Genomic DNA, 18,373 nt, shown 5'->3' with positions numbered 1-18,373 from the left:
CTTGGGGTTAACTTCATGTTTTGTGTATTGAGAGCAGTTTCCATTGTGGTAGTTTCCTGTGTAGCGCACTGACGCAGTGGTCTCCGTAGAAGATTCTGTTCATTCCATTGATGATAGCTGACCTTGCTGATACACAGAAATGAATCATTTATTCTTGAAGAAACTCCTTGCCCTTGCTTTAGGACTGGGGAAATGTTTTAAGATAGCAGCCCTAGGAAGGGCTGTGGTGATTGACTGTCATGAGTACTGTGTTTATAATACAAGTTATATTTCAACTTTCAAAACAAGTATTGATTTTCTTTTTATTCTGGCTTTTAATATCAAAAGCTTTCATGCATTTTAAAATAATTATTGAATGCTATCTTTACTATAATTTAACACAAATATAATTCCAACAGTAGGCATTGATTTTCAATATTATCAAATGGCTTTCTGTCTTGCAATTTAGAATAAGTTATAAAACAGCATATCGAAGAGGACTAAGAACTATGTATCGGCGAAGATCTCAGTGCTGCCCTGGATATTACGAAAGTGGAGACTACTGTATACGTACGTACAGAGCTTTGATTCAGATATGACAATTAAAAGTAGTTTTTGGAGGAGCTGTAGACAAAGATGTGTTGCAGTGTAATATTAAGGGCTGATTTTCAGAGCTGCTCAGAACCTTCAGGTCCCACCGATTTCACTCAGAGCTGCAGGGACAGAACATTTCAGGTCATTTCAGGTGCATGCATTTCAAGCACCTAAGTAAAATTTTGCTGAAATCATTGGAGATGGAGTTAATCAAGTTCCTGAGTACTTTCTTGAATCAGACCTTACTTTAGGGAGTAATTTATGCAAGCATGCACTACTGTTAAAGAATTAGAGGAACTGAGAACTCTCTTAGGAATGAACTATTGCAGTGTAAGAAGCAGCGTAAAGTTTCTGCCTCTTAACTTTGAAAGTTCTTACTCCAAGTAAGAACAGTTAAAATCTCATTGTGTTTCACATCCTTGCTGTCAATAATTTTGCTCTTTTTAAAGCTTTGCAAATGTCAGAAGAACTTTGTCCTAATTGCACTGTATAAGTAAATAATAAAGCTCTGGAGTGTGTTAGGTCAGTCTGAAGGGGACAAAAAGAGAACTGGATCTTTCAGCACACCTACAAGCTTTGTTAATTAAAAATGTCCTGTACATTAATGTCATGTGTTTTCAGTATCACAGCTTTCTAAGTACTCTGAGACAGAACATATTTGCTACACTTTGCTCAAAAGGAGAATGGAGCTTGGGATCTCTTGTCTACATCTTGTTAGAATGGGATTATGACACGAGAAAAACACAAGGAGGTTTTGATCAACATCAGAAGCCAAATTTTATTGACAGGTTTAGAACGCCATAGAATAATTTAAATGTGAAAATGATACAATTATCCAGCTAACTTTAAATGTCTTGACAGAGTGCTTTAAAGCTATTTCTCTCTAGTTCTGTTGGTGTTTTTATCTGAGTACCTATATTGTACTTTTATTGTAATATGTGAGCACCTCAAAAACATGAATGGACCCTAATCGCATTCTAAATGACCTTTATACCAAACAGTTACTCTAAAGGGGCTTTGGACTGTGAAAAATTACACAGCCCTTAGAGATAACACATTAGAATTAGCCTTGTTTTACAGAGAGAGTAATAATTTGATCTTTTGAAGTGGAAAGTGCTGTTACACAAGTCCTGAGAAACATTTAGTGTAACCTACTGTCTTTACTAAAATCCTTCCTATATTAAGTATGTACTTACCTTTACATTTCTAAATTGTTAATGTCATTTCAGCAGTTGTTCAACACACTTTTATTACCAACTTGAATTTTGTGGCTCAAAATCCTGTCTGGCACAAAGCATATTTATTTTCACTTTTCTCTCTGCAATCTATTGATTTTTTTAATTTATTTTTTAATTTTTAATTGCCATACTGGTTGCAACAACAGGACATCTCTGCAGAGTTTCTCTTTCTGATTCTTTGAGGATATTAGCATTTATTTTAAAGTGCTTTTTTGTTGGTATTAATACCCAAGAGTTCTGTTGCTGCCAGGCAGATTTTGTCTTTATATTATGGAGAAAGAACACCATACACCAAAGTTTTGCTGATGCAGAACAGACCGCAAGTATCTGGTCAGACCAGGAGTTTCATGATGTTCTGACTGTTGTTTACATGTGCCAAGAGTCAGGTTCTTATATTTCATTATCTGCATGGTCATAAAGGCAGAGTGCATGCCTCAGGGACATTTTGTATCTCTCCTCCTTCCTATGAGATCTGAGCAGCAAGTGCAGCTGAGAGAGAAATGATGTAAAGGAAGAAGTTTTCGATCTTAATTGATTCTAGATGCTTGGTCTTATTGTTTTGATACCACAAGTGGCCACATACATAGCAAAAAAAAAAAAAAACCAAACCCAACCCAAACCCAAAAAACCAAACCCATCGAAACTTTCTGACCCTGCAACCAACAGTTTGAAGGCACAATAAAATTTAGCTAATGTCATCCTTTTCCCATGCCATCCCTTTTGTTTCTAACACATCAAGCCCTGGTCCCACTAGTTTTGTTTTGTTGTACCACAACATGTTCCTGTGCCAACAAGCAAATTCTCCCATTCATCATTCTTTGCAGTCAGCAGTGAATTCCATTTTCATTCCTGGTGGCAACTCCCTGCTTTTGCCTCTCTCCTTACCTTCCTTTCCCATTTCTTTCTTTTCTTTTACCTGATATTTTCTGCTGTTTCCTAACAAACAAGGTGGTCTAGTACTCCTGTCCCACATTCCTCTAGATATGCTCAGTTCCTGCTCCTTTAGTGGCAGCTGCTACAAGAGACAGGTCAGGAGACACCGTCAAAATCATTCCACTTGCCTCGCTGTCGTAGGGCGGCATGGTTCGGAGTTGACCGTGCTTCCGCTAAGCCCCACTGACATGAAGGGAAGGAAGCTCCAGCCCTGCAGAGCAGGTTCTCCCCACTCAGCCAGCCCTTCAAAATCTATTCCATTAGCAATCATGGAAGCCACTACAACATGGGGAGGGGAGAATACATCCCGCAGTGAGTCTGATGATCAAAAGAAAGTTTGATTAAAAAACAGTGTGTAGATTAAAGGCTAATTGGGTCTTCTTTCATTAATAGCGGTTTTTATTTCTTGCAAAAGTTAAATAGCTTTGTAATTAACAGTGACATGTTTAGACTAGAGGAGGCTGAGTTTAAATCTCTATTAATGACTCTTTCTTGGATTTTAAAGCAGGAGTGAAGGCTTTCAGCTACTGTTTTGATCTTTTCCCTTCTTATTTACTATTTTGTAAAGGAATGTCAGATGTATGTTTTTATCTTTGTCCTCCTTTTGGGACTTACTGAATGGATTAGGTCTAATAAAATCTACCGTCAGTACTAAATGATCAGGTTGACCCAGAGCCTCTTGCTCTGCTGTTCTTCCTCTGGTGTCTTCTTTGCCCTTTTGAGATACTCATATGCTACTGCCCCATAAAATGTGGAATTCAGGCACAAGGTCAAATAACTTAAATTGTTGACTGGTAAGTTATAAATCTGGCCAGCCTGTTAGTACCTAGGTTAAACAGCTTTGGGGTATGAAATTGTCTTTTTTTCTGCCTATAAAGAGCTTGGAATGTTTTTGGGTTGTAAAGATATTCAGAAAATACCACCTGAAAAATGCTGCAAATGCACATCTGCATTTTTTTCTCATTGATGTCTTAGAAATAGTTGCTACCATTCTGGTAGTTTTGCAAAATGATTCCCCTTCTCTGAATGTTCTTATACATGACATAGCTTTTCACTGAGCTGTTGCTGAAAACAAACAGCATAGTCCGAGCAGTAAATCAGAGCAACTATGATTTACTATACTTTGTATGCTAAGGTAAGCTTTTGGCAGAGCAAATGCATAAACTGCAGAAAATCTTTTTTTTTAAACAACCACAGGGTTCAACTGCCCTTCAAGGTTTTCGTAAGGATGTTTTGAAATTATATTGCCTAGATTAGTTGTAGATAATGTATTTCTAAATATTTTGATGTTTAAAAAAAAAAGAAAGAAAAAGAAAAGGAATATTACATGGCAGTTTCGTGATTTTTATCCTTTGAGTAGATGGCAATTGAATACTTCCCTTTAAGAATATGTCAGGTGGAAAGATCTCCTGTGTACTAAATGGATACATTTTTGTCTGAGAGACCAATTCTTTGTTCAGTCTGTCCATTTTAATCTTATTCTTCCACCACAGATTTATATAAAAGAGATGTTTCTTCGAGGTAACAAAGGGTCAGAGACCCAAGCATCAGAGAAAAGGAAGATGGGACTGCAAGTGACATCTACTTATATCTGACTTTTTGGCAGAAAAAACCAACCATGAAACACAAAGTTGGGAATTCACCTTTTCTTCATAGAGTGAGATATTTTAGCTTTTAACAGTTTTATTTTTCACTCTCATACCTTACACTCTTTTTCTAATGTATAAATCTATGCAATGTGACAGGATGTAATAATGACAGGATTAGTGATTTAACAATCTTATTTGCTGCCATTTATCTGTCATTCAAACCTGCCAAAATTCAGTAGAGTTATAGATCGACCATTTCATGGTTCTTTCCTTTCTTGGCCAAGATCGATCTCAGATTGTTTCTCAACATTCAGCTTTCCACATTACAGTTGCCACAACCATCATCAGGGCTCCTTGACTTTGACAAATCTTTTCACAGAGGAATTCTTGGTCTCACTGGTTGAATCTCAATTTGTCACCTAGAGTGGTGGTTGACTCAGGCCAGAGGTTAGGAACATTATTATATTTGCATGTACTTATTTACCCATCTTTTCAGCTAGCCTATGTCTGACACCTTTAATGAATTTCAAAAACAAATGAGGAATGTTCTTTTAATAGCTGACTTGGTGATAATATGCAAATTTGGGACCTGATTTTCAGGATTTTGAGTAATGAATTTTGTAATTCCAATAGACATGCCAACTTCATAGTATGATATATGCTTTTATATTGTAGCAGTATGAACATTCATACCTCAGGATTGCATTCAGATTTACAAGACTGCATGTCTACTGTACTTTTTGTAATCTTTGAAAAGGCTGCCTTATTGGAGCCATATGGCTAGATTGTTAAACATCTGTACCATAGGAGTAACAATTCCAAAGCTTCCTGCCATCTGGATGAATTACAATACTTGCAATTCAATGCATATGTTACAACAACACACCGACACCACAGTAGAGTGTACTTATGATGAAAAGAAAAATAATAGCTTATGTGATCAGTGCAAAAGTTGCACGCTCTTAGAAAATGTTGAATCAGCGGCTTAAACTTCTGAATATTCATAATGTTTGTTCATATGTCAGATTTGTTGATTATTTGCACTTTCAAGGCAGCAGCTCATTAACATTTTAGAAGAAATGTTGTCCCCCTCTTTCTCACCGCAGTTTTAAATTCCTCATGGTGAGCATTCCTGTAACTTGAAAATATATTGTTTGAAAACTGCTGGACTTAGGAAATATATTTTTCTTATCTTTATAGACACACCTTAAAGCTGGTGCTAGTGCTTTCTGTAAGAGCCTTACTGTTACATTATTCAAGTAGGGCATTCTGTACATCAATAATGCAACATAAATTAAGGGCAATGATATAGCAGTACATAGATACTTTGTATCAGGGGACATGCTTTTTCTCTTTCTGATTTGGGATATATCAGTGTGAGAAAGTGGTGTGGAAGGCCATTCTGCATGCAGCGTTATTAATTATAGAGTTAAGATGACAGTAGGAGACGCTTTGAAATTTCTCCTTTCATATGCATTTGAGAGGACTCCATACATCTTTTCCCAGTGAAGAATATGGGGAAAATAATTTGAGTCCTGTGTTCCCATTGGAGGGGAAGCTTGCACAGGAATTAAGAAATAGTAGCAGTCATAGTTACAGTAGCAGCAACATGCTTACCACCATATGATGACCGGGAGGAATCCCTCTTTTCTATTGAATGAGCTGTCAGGTTGATAGAAAAGCAACAGAAGGAGCCTGAAACAGAACCGGTTATCTACATTCAACTTTTGCTACCATACTGCAGAGTGTAACCTCAGAGCCATACACCAATGTCTAATATACCATTTTACAGAACACGGTAGAGCAGGCCACAGCTCTGCAAACAGTACAGGCCTTTGCTTATTCATTCTGAGCACCTTGGGGGGCAGGTGTGCCTGGGTAGGAAGAGGGACACCAGCCTTATAAGTAGGTCAGTTCATTTTGTGGCATAGAGAAAGGCACTGGGTTACTATTTAGCCTAAAGATAATGGAGAGACCTCTTTGATGGGAAGGTGAAAAAATCAATTCTCATCTCCCATCCATCATTTTATATTTGCAGTCAGCTTCTGGATGCTGATGGATTTGCGAAGATGCTGGTGGGTAGTAGTAATGAAATAAAGGACTTCTGGAAGAAATGCAGTAGAAGGAGGAGAAACAAAATGTTCATACAAAGGAATGAGAATAGCATAAAGGTGGAAAGGAGGGTATGCTGAAGCTATATAGAATGTCTCAAGGGGCTTAATAAATATCAGAGGAAAAATTATGCAGGCATTATAGTTCAGAAAAGATTTAGACTGTTGCTAGTGCAGCAGTAAAAAAGCTTTTCTGGCTGCTTTAGGCAATCTCAGTTGGATGACTATAAAAGAATACTGGGAATGTAGACACAGAAGGAGGCACTGGATCCAGAGCTACTCATAGTATTCAAACTAATGACCTGGATGCCTGGAAGGTTCAGCAGGATCGGAAAAAAGGCACGAGAATCATAGGCATGAGTTCATTGTTGAATTCAAAGAGTGAGCCGTGCAAAGTTTAGTCCATTCATTTGCTCACTTTTAGCAAAGACAGGTTGGTCCCCATCTGCTGTAAATCAGCAGAGATCCACACTGTTTGAATGGACACCTTCAGGTACGTCATCCTCACTTCCACATCTTCTTTAGTGTCTCAATTCTCTTTCAAAATCCCCTTCCTCCTCCTCCTGCTTTAATACACTGCAGTGTTGTTAATGCTAGTTTGCACTGATCTAGAACGGCGTGGAGAGTGCTGGTGCTAATCCACAACAGCTTTATGGCTCGATCTTTCCTATGTTGCTGGTATCCATTCACTTGCATAGACTTATAAAAACAAGATTACGTCCATCCAATATATGAGTGAACTGTTTTTCAGGATGTATACATTACCATTTATCAAATTATGAAGGTACAGAACTCCAGAAGATTTTTCCCTCCAAAAGACTTTGAAGTTCATTAGTAGTCCAGACGTGTGGTGAGCTGGGTTAACTTATTGAAATCAATAGGGTCAGAAAGAAGACCGATGTCTGAAATGAAACACATGTTTAAAATTGAAGTTGTTTTCGTGACCACTCCTTTACATCCTTCTCCCATTTAATAGATTTATTTCCCATGTGTTCTGAAGAAGTTTTAAAGCCTAGTAGAAAAGGAGGGAGAAACAGAGAGCAAAAGCAGTTACCTAAATCAAGATGGCCTTTAAAAAGAGCTTCTGATACACGTACAAAATCTGAGGTAGCACCTTTTCCCCGCTTCTTTTCTATTGTACTTCTCTCTGGCTGCAACCCTCCCCTGACAAGTCCCAGAATCTTTGTCACACAGCAGCTCCAACAGTCTGGGAAGCCATCAGTCAGATGAAGGGAACCGTTCTAAGGCAGATTCCTTGTCGACCAAAAAAAAGGGCCACTGTAACCTATGCCAGGTGTAAGCACCAGTCACCAGCACCAGTCACCCCTCGTCCTCATTTCTAGGTATTGTATAGGATTGTAACTGTAAATAACAATGAATCAGTATCACTATCAGAATGCCCAAAGTGCATACAATAGAATAATAGCATAGTACAGTGCTGTGGGTTAACCCCGGTACCCACTCGCTCACTGACCCACACAGCCGCTCTCGCTCACTTGCCATGGTGGGACAGTGGAAGAGGAAAGGAAGAGTAAAAGAAAGAAAACTTGTGGATTGAGATCCAAAATGTTTAATAAGCAAAAGAGGAATGGAAAAAGAAACAAAACAAGCAATGCAAAAGCAATCACTCACCACCTCCCATGGGGAGATCAATACCAGCCAGTTACTGAGCAAAAGATGCCTAATCTCCCCAAAGCCTGTCCTCTCCCTCTTCATTGCTGAGCATGATGTTATAATGCATGGAATATCTCTTTGGTTAGTTTGAGTCATCTGCCTGGTTATGTCACCTCCCAACACCCTCAATCTGTTCACTGCTGGGGGGCAGCAGCATGAGAAACGGAGAAAGCCTTGATGCTGTGCAAACACTGTTTGCAATAGCTAAAACGTTAGCATCATCAGCGTTGTTTTGGTCACAAATCTAAACCACAGCACCATCCAGGCTGCTATGAAGAAAATAACTCCATCCTAGCCAGACCCAGTACATGCAGCCATACTGTAGTTAATAAAACTTACTCATCAATGTGATCTTTGGGAAATCTCCTTATGGTCTTTTTTTGCTCTTGTCACCTCTTAGTTTCAGTAGTGACGGGGACTACTTTGAAAGCTGGAGCGAACCATTCTTTTCAAATATTTTTCACTCATTTCAGAACCTTGGAAAGGATGAGCCTGTGTTGGCAGTTGTCTGGGCTGGCTGAGGGTTTGTGGGCCTTGCTCCTGCCACCCTCTGGTCTCTCAGCCATTTATAGCAACAGCCATGGATGCCCTAAATATGTCAACCTGTGCAGGCAGGAGGAGGCGTTTGGCTACCTGGGTGCATTTACTTACAGTTCAGCTATTCCTCATCTCCTTTATCACAAGAGCGAGGCTGGTTGGAAGCCCTTGGCAGATTGTATTTGGCGCAAGAGCTGCATGTTAGGCTTAAGCATACTGCTTTGAGCATCTTCCTGTGCAAAATCTACATTTCTGTTATGTGAACTTTTGGAACATATGTCTGTAATTATTACTTCCTTTTAGCAGTCTCTCTTAAAAATACCAATGACATTCACGCTAGGAATACCCCATATGAATGCCATACCAAACTAGCCATGTTTATTGATGTTGGTTTCCCAAATGCTGGGTGATATGTGGGAGTCCATTTACTGGGTGGGAGTTTAAAGAGGTGGTAGTTCCCCTCATGCCCAATCAGCTTTGTCTCATGTGGCATGTATTCAATGTCGCATGGTAGGAAGAAGATCTATTATTCCATGGATTTCCAATTGCTTTTGCCACTACATCCATTTCTGATGAATATGTGATAGCCTATCAAGATAGGCCAGCTGCTCTGTAGCTTAATGCAAACAGATAGTACTCTGTTATGAAACAAGTCTTCAAAATTTGTAGAAAGTGATCACATATGGTAAAATAAAAAATACTTATAACTCTGAAGTTTAAATCATTTAGATTAAAGTGTAAAAAATATTAAGCTGCCATCTTGTGCAGAAGATCACTGTGAGACTTTAGAAAAGAAGTAACTACTTCTTATTGAAACCATACTTTTGCATCAGGAGCCTGTCTTTCAAAGGTGTTGAATGCTACAGCTCCCATCAACTTGGCTGAAATCTGTGGATGTACACCATTTCTAAGTAGCGTTAACACCTCAACAATAATAAATGTCAGCTGTTGCTGTTGAAGTAACAACCGATCTGCAGATTGAGTTGTGCTTTCATATGGATGTACTAATTCTTTCCGTAGCTTTGTACAGCAAAGCACCTTCCTGAGAGATTTCCATGAGTTACTTTAGTAAAGTGGGTGATAGTGAAGCAAAACAGCATCAATTCTTCATGGGGGAGAAAAAAAAAAAAAAAAAAGACTGTGCTAGGGCAAAATGGCTAGTAGGAGTGAACTACGGCTGCCCAAAGTGCACATAGATGGCCATTTTAGGTTTGCAATAGGTTCAGTTGGCAAATCAGTGTTCATTTTTGGTTCCCCAGTTGTTCTCAGTGAAAGATGATGATGGCAGCTAATAGGTTGAAAAGCATCTCTTAACACTTCATACTCTAGTACAGAGTATTAATCAAATATTAAAAAGACTAATCAGAGACAGAGCTCTTCTAACCAGTCATGGCTACTTCCTCTAGAACCAAATATTCTTTCACTGTTTACATAGACATTCTGGTTTTTTTCTTTTACAGGATTATGCCATTCTACTTTATATTTGTGTATTGTTGCACATACCTTTCACTTTAATAAAGGTTTTTTAAGGCTCCCCAGGGCATTTTTTCATGAAACTTCAGTCCATTGCAGATTTGATCACAAAACATTTTTGAATAATTTATCTTAAGCTCAGTATTTCTAACATAGGTATTCACTTTTGCAAACTTCACTTTCTCTGATGCAGTAAGCCAAGAGATATTTTCAATCCATTCAATCCCAAAGCTTTCCTTCTTTTGATGAGGATTTTTCCTTTCTGAATACTGCGATTTACTTTTATTACTGTAATGCCCAGAAATCCATGTGCAAAACCACTGAAAGATAGTCTTAACTGGAAAAAGCTTACAACTTAAGTATGTAAATTGAGTCAAATAAAGAGACTTTCTTCTCATTATAAGCATATTTATAAAGAAAATAAACCTGGTTTTCAGTATAGCAAGCATCAAAAGGAGGCTTTCAGTTACAGCAAGGTAGTGCACGTAGGAGCTCTGCTGAAGTGAGTCACTGGTACATACCTTAGGATCTGGTATCACTACATCTGCACTCACAGACCTTTTAAAGGCATTATTAAAAGCATCCAAAATGATTTTTTTTTTCCCCACCAAATAATGTGTAATTGTTTTGTTTATGCAAATGCTGTGTAACATTTCCCTTACAGTAAAGGGTAGGCATCTTCAATAGCTTCTGATAGCATAGGTAAAAGTTTTTATTTCCAATTCCCATCTTCTATTTTCAGGAAACAGAGTGAATCACATGAATCGGAAAGTACATTGTACCGTGTCTCATTAGCTGCAAGTTTCTCTAAACATTTAGACAGTACTAAGAAATTGGACTTGATCCTAAATCTGCTGACCTCCTGCAACCTAGTGTTGGTTACAGAAAGTTTAAACTAGTGGCTTCAGATGAGAATCAGCCCCCATAATTATGCAATAATTTGTTTCCTGGTGTATTTTTTGCAGTTCCTTTCAGTAAGTTGCTCTGAAACACATTGCTATGGTTCCTTTTGAAATGTGAGAAAAGTGAAAAGTGTCTGCATTTAAATATTCCATCCCCAGTAATGTTAGTATAGCTTATACATTAACAAGATCTTCAAACAGACTGTGCTTCTATCCCAGTTTTCATCAGGGTGACCTTCATTTGCAGTATGTGGCTTGATCTGAAATAAAATCTGAAATTTGTTGGCCCTCTAGGGCCCATGCCATCTAACAGCCTGGCCTCAATGACAGGTTTGCCTTTAGAAATTTGTCCATATTCATCCTATTTTGGGGAGAAACAAAGAAAAAGATTTTTGTTAGATTGGCTTGATGAAATTTGGAATAAGAATGAAGGAAGATTTTGTTAGAAAAATCAATAGTTTATTCAATGTGCTATAGGACTAAAATTTATCTAGGGGAATTGGTGTAATTTAGTTTTATTAGGGCTTGCATTGCTCAGCAAAGGTAGCCAGAAGTATCATGCAGTCCAGATGTCTTGATCTATCTACTTTTGATCTTTTAGAAACATCTTCACCCATCCTCAATCTTACGCACAGCACATACTCTCTGCCTATGAAAATCAATCAGCGGTGGAGCTGTGTCATTTATTGACAGAAAATAGAATTTTCTTGGCATGAGATCCACAATTCAGGGCAAGTCAGTAATCAGAGAACTGTGGACATGTGGCAATACTACCAGATCCTAAAACAAATATTTCACGGGAACTGTAATGTGATGGAATTTGTACACAAAGAAATTCACTTAATGCCCTGAGTGGGTAACTTGTAGCAAAATATGCAAGTGCTGTCATTTTGAGGTGATTTCCAGAGAACAAGACAAGATGGCTGGGTTATTGTACTAGACTGTTTAGGCCGAAGTCCTACTCATGTCTTTCTCATGGTCTGCTTTAGCACCTCTGAGAATCTTGCCCTTGTTATAAATGCTTTTTTTGATAATAGCTCATTTCTTTGACATTATCCTATATGCTTCCTTTATCACAGCTTAAATCAAACAGGTACTCAGCCAGTGTTGGAACCCATAAATTCTTGGTCTATTTGAGTGATACAGTCATAGTAAGAAAGCAGAGGTGGTAAGGCAAGGCAGTAGTAATATACTAGTAAAATTTCTATAGTGAGGCTCGCTTGGGTAGAAATGCCATCCCACCACTGATGAGTTTCGTACAGTTCTGCCTTGTGTGATACAAGTACTTACCTGTTCATCTGTAATTTAGTTATTACCTTCCTCAGCTGTAGGGCACTCACTGTATGTTTCTCCAGTCTTTTTATGATGGAAATGTTTATTTCTGACTTACCACTTTTAGCTAATTTCTAACGTTGTACTTCGCAACTGCAGCTCACTTTCCATTCCAACACAACTCTTAGGAGAGCCCAGACTGCAGAAGAACATGCCCATACCTATGAGTGGAGTCATTCCTTCAGCCATCTGTTGAGTGTAGTTTGATACTACCTACCATCGCAGGCAGTTTGGTGGAGCAGGTTATGCTTGCTCTTTTTTGGGAAGGTTTGGCTGCTTCTCCCTATGTTGGCAGGAAAGCGGAAAGGACCAGAGATCTTAGGTACGAGCTTCTCCTCTATTCCCCAGCCTGTCAAGAATTTCATTCCCTCAGGCAACAAAAAAAATTCCCCTAAGGTCAGGAACAGAATGATTGGGGAATTCTTCCACTGATTTTAGCACAGGAGAATTGCTTTTTCCCTCCTCTGTCCTCAAAAATACTGGAGTCTCCTGCTGGCAAATACTATTTGACTGCATTTAGTTTTGATGGAGTGAGGTCTGCTAGATCATATACACAGAGAATGAAAGACAATGCATAAGAGTAGATGTTAATATTTCTGCATTACTTAGAAAAAGATAGTAGTGCTCTTTCTAAAGGTGCAATATAATGCAGAAATTGCAGACAAATTGTCATTAAGTTTGCTGGTTGGATGAATCAAGTTCCAGTAGAAAATTAACTAGTAAAAATGTATTTTCTACAAATTGCTGGAAAGAGTTGGTCAATTTACCAAAATGGAAGGAGTAGACAGAGGGCACAGGAGGGGAAAAGCTTTTCTGGGTCATGGATTCTGCTCTGCTGATTCAGGATCTCTCTTAACCTCAGTAACAGTTTGAACTAGTGATAATGATTGTTTTGAACCCTGCAGAGAGGCAATGGGAAATCGTTTACCAGAAAAAAGTTAAATGCTGAAAATTATCCCACAGAATAATATTGTGTTAGAACATTGATCAGCAGAATTGATCTCAGCATAAGTCTTTCCTCTCAACATGGTAGAAAGCAATGATTATTTCTAGTTGAAGCAATGGCAGAAAATGCATAAAATCAGTTGCGGGCCTGAAATGATCAATAATTATCAATATTTAGCTGATCTCCAAAGCATTCTCTGTGGTCTCAGATTCACTTTCTGTGATGACAGTGAGAAAGACTGAGCCTTAGAAACGGTAAGTGATTCAGGAGTGTGACTTACAGTAGAGTGGTCAGGTTTTTAGCGGAAGGTGGAATTTCTCTCTTTCCCCCACAGAGCGAGCCCAGGTGCTGGTATCTCGTGATCCCTGTGGAGCACCAGGGGTAAGCAAGAGACATCCGTGTGTGGACTGTCATCTCTGACCTTGGTCTGAGGTCTTCCCTTTGTGGGTGATGTTGGTCATGAATAGGTTGAAATCAGGCATTAGATGCTTTGTCTTCACTGCGGAATTTACCTAGATTCTTAAACTTAACTCTGTCGTGCCTTTGCACACATTCCTCTTGCCAGAGCTTGTGACTTTATCTACAGCCTAACGGATTAGTGTTGCTTTTACCCAACCTTGTAACCTGTCCACTTTACAGGACTTCAGTGCTCAGAGTCCTGCAATGCCTTCCCACAATTCCTTTTTTGTGCTTTTAAGAAGTTCTGCAAAGCTCTTCTGTTATTCGCACAGCCAAAGACACAAAGCGGTTCAGCTCACTGACCCCAGTTCTGCTCTTCTGACATTTGCTGCTACAAGGAGGCTGCTTTTCAGCTCTCATTCAGACATTATTAAATGGTAAGTACTGTCTCTCATTCCCTCACTCTACCAGAGCAGATGAAGCCAATGGGGCATCAAAATGACACAGAGTCTGTTAAATGTGTGACTCCCATCGACCTCTTCTTTTGCAGGGCTCTAACCTTCTCCTCTATTACTGTCACTGCCTCTATTTTATGGTCACTGATGGAATGCCATTCCTTTCTCCGGGATGTGCTGCTCCAGTTCAGCTGTTCCTCAGACTCAACCAGACTGCAATTCCAAAAGTGCTCCACCAGTCTTGCTTTTCTCAGGGCATGTAGAAAAAGTAGCAATCTCTTCTCTACCTTGACCTTCCCTTGGCACAGTTTATTTCCCTAACCACTCCCTAGAGTAGAGCCTACAGCAAGCAATAGATTGCAACATGGACTAAAGTAGATTCTCATCAGTACCGGATCCTCCAGTAATTGGTAGACTGTGAGCATCCCTCCTGTGAGGGACCTGAGTGTCTGAAACACTGAGGTCTGGCTGGAATTACTCCAGGACCTGTACACTAGCCCATGTCATCTGCCTGGGACACTCAGCCATGACAAGAATGTGGGAGTCCCTCTGTTCACCTTCTCATTAGTCATCAGAGCCCCAGATTGCCTTTTATCTGGTAATAGAAATCTGAGCTGAAACTATCTTAGCTTTTATCCTTATTGACAAATCTTTACTTCCTAGCAGATTTGTACAGGGATTTACTGATGCTTTGTCAATGATGACACTGACATATGTCAGATTCTGCTCCTGGGAGAAGGCAAAATCCTCAAAATGTATCATCTCCTCAATTCTTTTTCTTTTACTTTAGACATTCGCAAGTCATCTCTGGCATAGCCTACTCCCTAAGCTTTGGCAGGGTGTCAAGACTGAGGAAAACACAACCTAGCTGCTATCTTGAACGGATCGATATCTCACTAAGGCATTGGTCAGAGACTCCCCATGTCCCAGATGACAAGAAAGACCATTGATTCTGTTCTGATTACATAGATGCATAGTCTCTAATTCCAAATCTGCCAAAAAATGTGATGGAATTGCACCTACAGGAAAAGGAGTTGATCTTGCAACCCATTGCTGTTATATGATCTGCATCAGTCTCATCTTTCCTTTGCTCACATTGATCTGCTTGGTTTTGTATTTTTTTATTAGTACTTTCATTGGATACCAAGAGGGACATGAAAAATAAGGGTTGCCATACACTGAAACAATAAATTCCTCAAAGCCTGAGCAGGCTTTGAGATCTCTTCATGGCTTTATCTCTTAAAGTTGCTAAACCCTGCATTAAAGTGCTATCCAAGGGGATAAATTAATGGATGTATCCTGAGTGATGACCACAGAAATAGACATTAAGCAATGCTAAGAACCATTATCCCACTTCATTGAAACAATTATCCAGAAAACCATCTAATCAGCACGATTCCTGACGGAAAGTCAGTGATTTAGAGAGGGAATCTTCCGTTCCACAAATAAGCAATAATCTAAGAATGAGGACAACCTATCTAGATGCATTAGCTGTAGTCATCTTTCTTCTACTATCAAACCTTCCTTTTCTGAGCACATTCTAAGAGAATCTAGCCAAAAGCTGACTACAGGCTTATCTAACAAAGCTAATATCGTAGACTCAGCACAACCTGGATTCAGGCCAGTGCATTAAGATGGAAACACCAGAGTGGCCCTGAGTGAACAGATTCCTAATGGATAAGGGGCAAGCATCTTTTTCATCTTTTTTCGTCTTCTTTGACCTTTCTGCATTATCTGAAACCACTGGCCATGAGATAACTGCTATTTCACCTGACAAAATTATTCTTTCCCCTAAAAGTGGCATGAGGGACTGGAGGAATGTGCTACAATGCCCCAATTGTTCCAGGGACATATATTAAATAGTGAAGGAAAACATCACTTGTTTCATTAACTTTCTGCTTTGTGTAGTCTATCAACTATCAAGCATGGGGCAAACTGGTTAGATGACCTGAAGTTAAAATACCAGCAACATATAGAAAAAATGCAAGTCTACCTTTGGTTCACAGCAAATAAACAAAATTGGTCATAGTGTGGGTAAGAAAGATCAGTGTATAGTGAAGAAAAAAAGACAGAGACTGCCTAAAGTAGGGGAGAGAAAAGAAAAATATTTTGAAGAACTTGCAGTCATGGGGCAGTGTACTTTTGCCACATGTGCAGTCAGAATAGACCAGTTCATTCTATGTAGTTCTAGGAGAGTGCCTGCATTTCTCATTGCGTCTATGTTCTCATATAGTAGCATCTATATCTTCATTTAACAATGTTTTCCACTATTATAATGTATCTACATATATTTATGCTTTCCGTCACCTCCTGGCTGTGCTGCAATCCCTGGGCAGGAAGCCGGCAGAGCCTAGGAAACTCTAGCTCACACGGAACACTATGAATGAGTGCAGTTCGTGAAGCCTGTTTTCTGCTTGCTGCACTGGGTTCCTTTAGACTTTGCAATTACACTGGTCTTTGTTTTGAAGATATTTTGCTTATCTAGCACAATAAAGTCCCACGAGCTGAAGTGGGAGGGAGATGGATCTTGTTGGGTCAGTGGCTGTGAACTCCTCCAAGTTCAAATGACCACTGCAAATGGTCATTTGCACCACATTCCATTGCAAGCACGACACATTTTTTTGACTCTGCCTTTTGTGAAATAAATACACAAGTTATATTTTTGGACAAGCTAATAAAACTTTCCCAAGCAAAATCATTCCATACTTACTCCCTTAGAATGAAATTCTTCTCTAAATGAGCTTTCACCTCTAGGAAAGAGGCTAAGAAGGTACTTGTGGCAGGTGTTAGTTATGTTGCTTAATGGAGAACAGGTAGTCAATGGGTCGATAATGTAGCAGGGTATAACAGTGTGTATAAAACAGCGTGATACAGCAGGGTTAAACCTGCAAAGTTGTAGTTTGGGTCCACACAGAGGAATGCAGCACCAAGAAGACAGAGTAGCTCTGGATCCCTGGACTGTGGCTGCTTTTGTCTGGGATAAACTAACTGCGGTGCCACTCACCTGAAGTAATTCTGCAATGGAAGTATTCTCCAGGCGGAAGAGTCTGCTCCTCCTCAGTAACAACATCCCGGCTATTTCATACCTTTGTAGACAGGAGACATAGACAACCCCTTTAATATATCTAAATTTAAATTCAGGACAATTAAAAAAAGAAGTGCTAGTGTTAGAGAAATCTATGCAGTTATTTCAGGTGTGAAAAGAATTTAATCTTTAGGTCTATTTCCCTGAGGATTGATCCCTTATGTTAAAAAAGCAGTTTGTGATTATAAAGTAAGTGATAAGCATCAAATGAATTGTTGCAGAACCCTTTTGTTGACTTTATTCCACGATAAGGAGCAGTTGCTGTGTGACCTTGAATATGGCCAAATAGCTCATGCTAAACGCATTGCTACAAAGATGGCATTTTGGCAGGGCTTTGATGTAGGTCATTTTATTACCAGGCTGAATCAAACTACAAACTGATCTTAAACTCATGCCAAGAATGCTAATAATAAACTGATCAATGAGGTGCTGGATTGTTCAAGAGAATTGGTCAAGGGAAAATGCAGACATAAAAAGTCTGGAATTCCAAAGGTTGAACTGCTTGGGCTATTATACTGGGAGGAATTATACTCCTTGCATTAGTACAAGTTTTCTTTACTCCAGGGGCCTTTAGCTGAGTGTCGAACAGGACAGTGGCAGAAAGTATATACTTATCTTTATTTTTCCTGACCTTTATGTGCAAGTAATTTTTATAGTTCCATTAACTAGTAAGATCATTTGCAAACCACTGTACAAAGTATATTATGAAGAATGCCTTGGGGACCATTGTATCCTATTATGTTGAATGTTAATAGAATGAAAAATTAATTTAAAGTCTAAAGATTAGAGCAAGGCAAGACTTCCTTTTTATAGAGGAAATTCAAAATTTTATTTGCTATGTTAAACTTTAGAGTTGTACCCTAATATGACCTTTATGTGGACCTTCATAGGCCTGATTCGAATCAGACAGTGCAGGAGCCTGATTATTTGCCTCCTTGAATAAAATGGCTTATATCAAAGCTTCCCCTTTTAAAAAAGAGGGATTTCTGTGACCCCCACATATGGAATTACTCCTGTGTGATTTCACAAATGACTATATGCTAGTGAGCTCATAGCTGCTTGTTTAAGTTAATAAACCAGAGATGAGAGAACCCACAGTTCCAAGGAGCATCTTTACCTTTCTCGA

General features: G+C 39.0%; 1 protein-coding gene across 3 annotated transcripts in view; it reads left to right on the top strand.

Annotated features, from left to right (window-relative positions):
* MEGF11 (multiple EGF like domains 11) overlaps positions 1-18,373 on the top strand; it is a 285,900-nt gene that overhangs the window by 78,939 nt on the left and 188,588 nt on the right. For all 3 annotated transcript variants that reach the window (XM_075764670.1, XM_075764671.1, XM_075764672.1), the window contains exon 5: positions 449-549. In XM_075764670.1, coding sequence (XP_075620785.1) covers positions 449-549 — 101 coding nt within the window. The remainder of the gene's footprint in view (positions 1-448; positions 550-18,373) is intronic.

Source organism: Balearica regulorum, chromosome 12 (genome assembly GCF_011004875.1).
Source record: "Balearica regulorum gibbericeps isolate bBalReg1 chromosome 12, bBalReg1.pri, whole genome shotgun sequence".
Lineage (NCBI taxonomy): Eukaryota > Metazoa > Chordata > Aves > Gruiformes > Gruidae > Balearica > Balearica regulorum.
This window is presented reverse-complemented; position numbering and strand designations above follow the sequence as displayed.